The sequence below is a fragment of the Eutrema salsugineum genome, unplaced genomic scaffold (assembly GCF_000478725.1).
Source record: "Eutrema salsugineum unplaced genomic scaffold, Eutsalg1_0 scaffold_7, whole genome shotgun sequence".
Taxonomy (NCBI): Eukaryota; Viridiplantae; Streptophyta; class Magnoliopsida; order Brassicales; family Brassicaceae; genus Eutrema; species Eutrema salsugineum.
The window spans coordinates 13,616,647-13,626,238 of NW_006256486.1; the positions used below are offsets into that span (position 1 = coordinate 13,616,647).

At 37.2% G+C, this 9,592-nt stretch overlaps 2 protein-coding genes across 5 annotated transcripts; one reads left to right on the plus strand and one right to left on the minus strand.

The window, feature by feature from the left end:
- The first annotated feature begins 796 nt into the window (after window positions 1-796).
- LOC18010779 (ribosome maturation protein SBDS) lies at window positions 797-3,051 on the plus strand. The gene is made up of 5 exons (XM_006393698.2): window positions 797-1,019; window positions 1,638-1,767; window positions 1,895-2,095; window positions 2,182-2,349; window positions 2,437-3,051. The coding sequence occupies exons 1-5, from the start codon at window positions 886-888 to the stop codon at window positions 2,899-2,901; spliced, it is 1,098 nt and encodes a 365-aa protein (XP_006393760.1). The 5' UTR covers window positions 797-885; the 3' UTR covers window positions 2,902-3,051.
- A 398-nt stretch (window positions 3,052-3,449) lies between these two features.
- LOC18010649 (transcriptional corepressor SEUSS) lies at window positions 3,450-8,362 on the minus strand. Of its 4 annotated transcripts, none has more exons than XM_006393699.2 (10): window positions 8,188-8,362; window positions 6,486-7,700; window positions 6,276-6,395; window positions 6,048-6,096; window positions 5,728-5,942; window positions 5,576-5,644; window positions 5,237-5,334; window positions 5,051-5,144; window positions 4,806-4,875; window positions 3,450-4,657 (listed from the first exon to the last, which is right to left on the minus strand). In XM_006393699.2, exons 2-10 carry the CDS (start codon window positions 7,455-7,457, stop codon window positions 3,798-3,800), a joined length of 2,547 nt encoding a protein of 848 aa, XP_006393761.1. In that variant the 5' UTR covers window positions 7,458-7,700; window positions 8,188-8,362; the 3' UTR covers window positions 3,450-3,797. The 4 variants fall into 4 exon arrangements, with proteins under 4 accessions (XP_006393761.1, XP_024006388.1, XP_024006389.1 ...); XM_024150620.1 differs by having other exon boundaries at window positions 6,486-7,765; window positions 8,188-8,341; XM_024150621.1 differs by lacking the exon at window positions 8,188-8,362 and adding an exon at window positions 7,918-8,179.
- Window positions 8,363-9,592: the final 1,230 nt, after the last annotated feature.

Below are 9,592 nucleotides of genomic sequence, written 5' to 3' on the forward strand. Positions count from 1 at the left end.
TATTTACCAAATTCACATAATCGACTTATTTTAGCCACAAATCAGACGGCTATGTAAGTGTAACTGGAACTGGTTGACAATTCGATCGAATTTTTAGAAACAAAAAAAAAACAATTAAAAATTTGCAAATCGGTGGTTAAACCGATAGATCCGGTCAAACCCAAACTTTGTTTAAAAGTTAGTTTTTAAGCTCAAAAAAAATTAATTGATGTTGCTACTTATATTGAAGAAAAATTATAAACCTCCTCATTTAGATATCGATGTGGGATTTTTTTTTTAATTATGCGTGTTTCAAGTTTTTAATTAAATTTTTCTTTTTTACTTTCCTTTGTTATTTATGAATATCCATAAAAATAAATATCAATAATAATAATACTAGTACAGTATATGAGCTTATCTCAAAGAAATAATCCAAAAATATTTACCTCATTAACTATATATATGAACTATTTAATAAAATTGTGGCCCTAATTTTTTTTTAATTTTTGGTGGCCTTAGGCTAATGCCTAACTCACAAGACATGAGGCACGGGCTCCATACTTTTGTGTGGATATGGTTATTGGGCTAGGCTTTGTTTTGAAATTTTACTATGGACGAATTGGAGCAGAGCTTGGATGGGATGTGAGATGTCGGATAATAGTTCCACAATTAGTCCATACATCTTTAAAAGTTCCTATCTCTCATGTATTCTACCATGGTTCATTGGTTCTTTCTTGAAATGATTACAATGAAATTGCTGACCAAAAAAAAAAGAAAAAATAGTATATAATAGTCGAAGTTAAAAATCGTGAGACCTATCTTCGCAATTTTCAACAAAACCTCATTACGGCGAGAGCAAAACACCCAATTTCCTCCAGAACTTAGGAGAAAGAAACAAAGAAAGAAATGTCGAAGACCCTAGTGCAGCCGGTAGGCCAGAAGAGGCTGACGAACGTCGCGGTGGTTCGACTGAAAAAGAAAGGGAACCGCTTCGAGATCGCTTGCTACAAGAATAAGGTCCTTTCATGGCGGTCCGGCGTGTAAGCTTCTCTCACCACTTATTCTCGCTTTTCAATCCATAGCTTTTTCTTCGTCGACTTATAATCGAATCATCAATATTCGATTTAGCAATTTCGATTCTGATGCGGAGGCCTTAAGCCCGATTTGATTGTTTTATCAATTGATAGTAATCACAAATTTGGTGTGAAGATGCTGTTAAAATCGATCACGTGTTTGCTTAGTATTAGCGTCAAATTTTCCTTTTTAGGTTTCCGATTTTCAAAGTCTTCGAGATGGTTATGATTCTGTGTAATTTCACTAGCTTCTATGAAGAAACTTGTGTAGTTACTCAGTTATATATTTGCGTTTATTAACAAACCGTTCGTGACTGGTCTTGAGTATTAGTTGATAGTATTGATGAATTTGGTGTAAAGATGGTGTTAAAATTGATGACATCTTGCGTAATTTGAAGGGAAACGAGTATTAGCGCCCAGAATTTCCGTTTTAGGTCTTCGAGATGGTTTTGATTCTCCATAAGATTTTGTGTACTTTCACTAGCTTTTATGAAGAAATTTATGTAGCTATCCATCGAATCTCTCTCTAAATATAGGCTTTAAATGTAGAGAAATAATTATATGAGAGCCGAAATGTTTACGCAGGGAGAAGGACATAGATGAAGTGTTGCAATCACATACTGTGTATTCAAATGTTTCGAAAGGAGTTCTTGCAAAATCAAAAGACTTGATGCTGGCCTTTGGATCAGATGATCATACGCAAATATGCTTGGAGGTCTGTTTACTGTCTTTTTTCTTCATTGTTTTATCTGCATCAAAACTTAATTGGTTTCTTAGATTTCGAAGTTCTGTCTCCTTAAAGCCTTGTCTTATATGTTGCTTCTTGCGTCTTTTTCAAATAGATTCTGGATAAAGGAGAGCTTCAAGTTGCTGGAAAAGAGAGAGAATCACAGTTGTCAAGCCAGTTTCGGGATATTGCAACGATTGTTATGCAGAAAACCATCAACCCTGAAACCCAACGGCCTTATACTATCAGCATGGTAGAGCGTTTAATGCATGAAATCCATTTCGCTGTGGATCCTCATAGCAATTCCAAGAAGCAGGTGAGTGGTGTATGTTTAATGTTGAAGCACAGTGACTTGTAAGCTTTCTTTGAAGAGCTTCATTTTGATTGTTAAAAACTGTGCAGGCCCTTGATGTCATCCGTGAGCTGCAGAAGCATTTCCCGATAAAACGTTCTCCAATGAGACTTCGTCTCACTGTTCCTGTTCAGAACTTCCCCTCGCTTCTTGAGAAGCTAAAAGAATGGGACGGTTGTGTTGTTTCCAAAGACGAATCTGGAACTCAGATGTCCACTGTAATGATTCTACAGCTTTAAGAATGTTAACCTTCTTTAGAATTTCTCTCTTTTTCTCTCTGATTGTGGTGATACATTCTTGTGCAGGTCTGCGAGATGGAACCAGGACTTTTCCGAGAGTGTGATTCCCTTGTGAGGAGTATGCAGGGGAGATTAGAGATACTCGCTGTATCAGTTCATGCGGAAGGTGACACAAGCATGGATCATTACGATGAGCATGATGATATGGCGTTGCAGAGGAACAAGCCATTGTTACCTGTTGAGACTGAGACCGATCCTGTCGTGGAGCTTATCAAAAAAATGCAGAAGCAAGAGATCGGGACTGGTAACAACACAAAGCAAGAAGGAGGAGAAGGAAAAGGGACCAAGTGCAGCACTTGCAACACTTTTGTTGGAGAAGCTAAGCAATACAGAGAGCATTGCAAGAGTGATTGGCACAAACACAACCTGAACCGTAAGACTCGTAAACTCCCTCCCCTTACTGCTGATGAGTGCTTGGCTGAGATTGATATGGACGACTCTAAAGCAGACTTGAAAGACTACTCTTTCTGAAACTACAGATTTCACTTTTAGTACCTTTTTTGGGGCCAGGTTAATGTTAGTGCTGAATCTTGTAGTCATATGTGAGTATGAATTACAGAAACTTGTCAAGTTGATCAGGAATGAATTTTGGTTACAGTAAACAAAATCAGGATTATTTTAGTACGCAGTAAACAAAACCCTTTACTTTAGTCCATAAAATATTATATTGTGTTTAGAATTCGGTTCGATTCTTTTGGGTAAAAAAGTAACCAACCCGAACCGAAACTGAATTTTTTGGTTATAGTTCAGTTCTAACATAAAATATTCATAGCGACCAAACCTGAAGTTAACGAACCAATCTTAACCGACTTTTTTAGTTTCTAAATGGTTACTAAATGTCTATATTCCGATACGCGAAAGTACCAAACCCGAACCAGAATGTGGAGGCCTAACTACGCACTCTTTGAAGGGCTAATGAGAGTACAAAATCAGGATTATTTTCAAATAGTTTGAGAGTTGAGACATTTTGGATTTAACGTTGTCAGAATTTATGAAAGTTTTCGTTAACACATCAGAGAAAAGATAAAATGAAGGATACAGCCTGATTCATTGCCTCCCTGATGATGTAACACCCATCGAAAGATGTACATTATAAACTATAAAAAAAAAAAAGCATAAGAAAAACTCCCCAAGATTAAGAAAAAAAAAAAAGAAAGAGGAAACAGCAAACTCAAGAGATGGTATTTGTGATTGTGGATGAAGGTGACCCTAGAAACCAGTTATTGTACAAAGATTTTTTAAACTCTTCCCTTTCTTTAAGCACAGTATCTCATCGCGGCTTAAGGCCCAAATCCTTAATCCTCAGATTTTTGTGATGCTTCCCAAGCAGAGAACATTCATTACCCTTTCTTCTTCATCACCATCTCTCACCCGTTCCAATCACACTGAAAATTGTTGAAACCATTGACTGCTCCTAAGAGTTGGCTTCCTAGATCCTGTTGCACGTTTGGATCACGCACCATCATCCCAACTCTTCCGTTCATCAGACCATTGTTCCCGTTAATATTCATCGACTGACCCATCCCACCACCAAACCCACCAGCACCTCCAATACTTGGGTTGCTGTTGTTGTTGTTGTTCACTTGACCATTCATCATCAGAACACCAGAGCTATTTACATTACTAACTGCCTTCCCATCGTTACCAAAAGAACCAACCATGCTTCCTCCTCCTCCTGAGCTATTATGAGCTTGGTTATTCATCAGGATTTCATTCAGTATCTTCTGCACCGAGCTTGACTCGTTCGCTTCAGCCTCAGCCGCAGTCTGCTGAATCGCTGGTGAGTTTGTTATCCCGTTTTGAGAGGGGTTATTGTTGTTAGATGAGGAAGTCGGAGATTGAAATGATGGCAGGTTGTGTTGTTGTTGTTGCTGGGATGATGGCGCCATGGTACCCGAGGAACTAGGTGATGCCATCTGAACAGTGTTCCCACCATAGGGACTGTTTGGAGGATTGTAAGCAGCATTCTGATGATGCCTTTGCTTCATTGAATTCTGGTGGATGAGGCCAGCGATGCTGCTTGTGGAGGTTGATGCAGAACCTGTATTGAAGGCATAGTTTACTGAACTTTGACCAGAACTCTGATCGTTGTTTCCAATTTGGGCAACTGCTTGCTGCTGCTGCTGCTGCTGCTGCTGCTGCCTAAGCTGTTCACTTGGTTGCTGAGGAGAAGGACCAGGCAGTGCAGTTGAAGGGCCTGTTCTCCGAGGAAACTTGGCTAAACTCTCTGTAAAGATTGACACGAGATATCTATCAGTCCAATGTTATAAAAACAAACTCAGCTGTTACGAGAAGACCGGTAAAAAATACAGAACAAAAACACATTTACTTTAATTAGTAAGGAAAATGCGGAATAAAAGGTCGTATTGACTTACCGATTGGTCCTGTTCTTGTTTCTCTGCTATAATCTATCAAGTCCTTCATACTATTTACCACCTCTGAGATCTACAATATTGCAAAAGATCAGTGAGCATACTGGGACAGGGTACTTCAAATGATCTCATTATATCCCTTTCAAAGTTGAACTTCCATTAAATACAAATATCTAAAAGTTTTATGCAATGCAAGATTGCAGAGTTGCAATGAACACTTGATACATATCGAGAAATTATGCATATACCTGCAAACACCGAACATATCTCTTTGTGTATCCCAAATCATTCACGAGTGGTACTTCCAAGGCCTTTGCCAACTGTCTAGCAGATGCAACAAACCTGCAGAACAGTGACAGCACATTAGAGATCACCAGTAGACAGTTAAATAGCAATATTTCGTGCAATCTAACAACATAAGAGAGGAAGTTTACATGTTGCAATTATTTTGTAACTCCGGAAGAGCAGAATCTGTTGTTGCATTTTGAGCGGCTTGTTGATATTTCTGAGCTGCTGATCCAAGCTGACTAACCTGTACATGAAGTACAAATATAGATAATTATCCAAATTAGAAACCATGAAAAAGGAAAGGTAAAGTGATGATTTTAGTTACTGAAAAAAAGAAAGCAAATACAGAAATAAAAAAAACTATCTGTCTTAGGAATAACTTCCTATCATAACATATTATCAGTTTTGTTAAAAACATAAACCCATAAGATGTAGATTCAACTACGGAAACAGAAAGAAAAATAGATAATCTTTGTAGAACTTACCTGTGGTATCAAAAGCCTTCGTGGAATAAGCTCTTCATGCCGCCGAGCACAAAATTCCCAAGAGAATATCTGAGAAGGAACATACAAGAATGAAATGGCTTGGACAGGAATATAATGGTATAGTAGTTTGCCAAGAGAGAAGTTTGAAGAACCTTAAGATCTGGAGAGAACACTATTCGAAGTTGGCCATCACGAACAACTCGAAGATGCTCAAATACACTCTCTTGTGTTGCTTTTGCGTACTCCAGGACAATTTGACCAGATGAATTCTGAGATTCCCTTGGCATATCGACATATAAAAGCTCTTCCAAAGTGCCACTCTCATACTTTATCTTAAATAGCCGCGGGAGGACTTCGGCGGTTGCCTCTAAACAATGAAAGACGCAAAGCAGACAAAATATGAGTAAAGAAGGAATGTTCTCTACGAACTACAGAAAAAAATGCACAAGCAGTGATCATGTAAATAACATACCAAATCCACGTCCAGGCTTTCGATTACATATCTCACAGTGCCACACATCCTGCAATGTTTGTGAATAAATATACCCATGTAAAGAGGTATAACATGAAACAAGTACCAAGTTTATTCAAAACTGCCTTGCTTGCACGAGATCAGATTAGCAAAAGAAAATGAGACTAGATGAGAAAGACAATCTCGTTTACAATCGTATTACAAACAAGAGCAAGTTGAGCAGTAAACCTGAGGAAAAACGCCAGTTGTTTGCCGGCCACTGCCATACATAGAAACGCACCATCTCTTCTTCGCATTCGGAGCAAAGTACTCAGCTACGAATTTTCTCCAGAACTCGATGTTATTGTCCTGTATTTAATAACAGGAATAACTGTCAATCATGAAGAAAAGCACTAAGCTGAAAAAAAAAATTCACTAATATATGGTAAGAAGCTTTACTTCAGGCCTATGTTGTTGCCTGTACATATACTGTGTAAGTCGCTGAGCACCCATGCCAGGTTCATACACTGGTTTCAGAGGTGGCCTCAGAGGTAAACTCTGCTGTTGGAACTGCTGTGGTAATTGAGGACGCTGTTGAGGCATCGATTTCAGGAATTGCTGTTGTTGGAATTGCATAAGTCTCTGCTGATGAAATATGTTCATTTGAGCTTGTGGAGATTGCCCCGGCATTTGAAGAAATTGCTGCTGCTGTTGTTGTTGTTGTTGCTGTTGCCTCTGCTGCTGCTGCTGTTGGAGAAACAATGACTGCTCTGAATGTTGAGGTTCCATTTTCACTTGCGCCATGCTTCTCATGGCCTGAAGTTGCTGCGGTTCCAACTTCACCGATCCTAGATTTCTCAACATCTTCTGTTGCGGCTGTTGTACTTGACCGTGCTGCTGGTCGTTTGAAACCTGACCAGGTTCCAACTTGACAGGTCCCACACCTCCTCCACGCACTGTCGGAAACTGCTGCTGCTGTTGTATTGACTGCTGACCGTGTTGAAAACTCTGAGGCTCCATTTTCTTATTCCGTTGCTGCTCTGCCAACAACTGGTTAGACGAAACGTTCGTAAATTGCTGACCCTGAACTTGAGCTGATGAGCGTGGAGATACCATACTCGGTGCATTAAAAGACGACAGACCACTAAACCCGACATTCGACAAAGGGTCTGACTCAGCCCCACCGGTATCCATGGAAATCACTGACCCGGGAATACCATTTACAAAAGACTGATTGTTGAGAAGGGAAGATATGTTTGGCGCGTTCCCAAGCATACTCATACTGACGTTGTTACCGAACTGAGTACGCGGAGAAACGAGTGAAGGAAATGCTGGTTGTGAAGGAAGAGGAGCTCCTCCTTGGCCTCCTAACATAGAAGGTGGAACGCTTTCGCCACTACCAACTGGATTAGGCGGTTCTGATGGTACCATACTCCCAGAATTATACAAGCAAAGACACAAGAGAAGATTTAAGGCTTGTTACAATCTCAGCTCTGTGCTGGAGCAAAGATGTCTTCAATGCACAATGAAGATGAAACTTGTTCTCTCTGACAAATGATAAGCTTCAGAGTCGTAAAATACACGAAAAGAGCTGAATCTGAGTGGTGAGATTCCGTATCGAACATTCTAGACCAAAGCACTGTCTCCAAAGGGAAGTCGCAGAGCTCCGAATCTCTGTTGAATACAATGGAAATTTTCAGATCCAAATTAAGCAAATCTACTCCATTCGAACTCAGCACCTTTAACAAAACAAAAGAAAAAAAACCCAAAATCACAAACCCATCAAAACAAAAGAGAAGAAGAAGAAGAAGCTCGATCAAACCCTAATTGAGAAAAAACAGAGATACTAATGAAGAGAAAACACAAATCTTCATCGGAAAATAATACTTACCAGAGCTGGAATTGAAGAATATGTCTCCGATAAGGCTCAAATCAAAGTGAATCGAAGAAAATAGCTTGAGTTTATCTAAATCCTCTGATTATAACTTAGGAATCTTGAGAGAAAAGTGAAAATCAGTAGAAAGCTAGAAACTTGTTGTTCATCTTCTTCTTCTAGGGTTTTTTGTTCTTTGTTCGAGATAACCCAGAAAAATAAAACAAAAAGAACCAAAACAATTCTCTGCCGCCTACAAATTGTGTTTCTGCGTTTATTAAATTATACCTTTTTTAGCTCAGAGTATTGTGTCCTGTTCTTCGCTGTAATCTTTTAGAGAGAGAAGAAGGAGATGAAGAGAGAGAATAGTGTCCTTGCGGACGTCAAAATTGTATTCGATCGGATTTATTTCATTCCCTTTCTTACTTTTTCTTTTTTTCAGTCTCTCTCTCTCCTCTTCTTCAAATGAAGTCAATGACATGCCCTAGAAAAATGTTTTTCTCACCATATTTTTTTCGGCAATCATTTTTTGTTCTTTTGGGTTTTTAATATTAAGTTGTATGTTTCTCACAATTCTTTTTCTTTAATATCTCCATATTCACCGAAAATTAATCTTGTCGAAAAAATAATCCTTTTAGGGATGAAAAGTATAATAACTTGACTTCTTCTAAGAAAACTAAAGATTACCAAAATCAAATATAACCAGATTTTCTTCAAATTCCATTATACTATTTTTAAGTTACCATAAATTATTAAATATTATTATAAATAAAAAATTACATAGAATTTAAAAATTTCTAATTTTAATTAAAATTAGGAAATTTTCTAATTTAATTAGTTATTACCAAAATAAAAATAAAAAAATTATGTATAAATTTTTTTATTAATAATAGTAAACCAACATGATATTAAAGTTATAAAGTAGAAAAAAATTTTTACTTTAAAAACTATAAAAATTGAAGTTAGAGATCTTTCAAGACATCCATGATTTTAAAATTCGATTTAGTGGTTTAAATCAGTAATCAATGTAAAAAATTTCTAATTTTAATATTTTAATATGTTACTAGGTACGTGTCTTGTCCGTACCTTGCGCAGACCACCGAAATGTTTAAAATTGTAAAACAAAATTTTATATTATGTGCAGCAAAACTAAATTAAGACAAACACAAATTTTTCATTTTATCGTAATGGTTATTCATTTTCTTCTTTTACCTGCTCTTTATCTTTTGATTGTTTTTCTTTATCGTCTTTTCTTTATTCTTCTTCATTGTTTTCTAACCATCTAATATCAATGTAGGTAGATTGTAAGTATCAATACTCTAACACCTATGTAAAGATGGCACGATAATCACGTTCAAAATATACAGGGAAACAGAGGAAACACATACGCACTGTAAGACAACAAAAATCAATGACCAGTTAAATCAATATGTATAAACAATAAGAATAATTATGTATAAAAAATGTATTTTTTATCGTCTTTGCCTTTTCTTCTTCTTCCTCTTATTTATTTTTCGGTTTTCTTATTTCTCATCTTTTCTTTCTCTTCTTCATCGTCTTTTATTTCTACTTCTTCTTTCTCTTTTTCTCATCTGATTTGTCTTCTTCTTTGTTCAATTCTTCTTGATATTCTTTATCTTTCAGTTTTTTCTTCTTCGTATTTTCCTTATTGTTTTTCATTGTGTTTGATCAA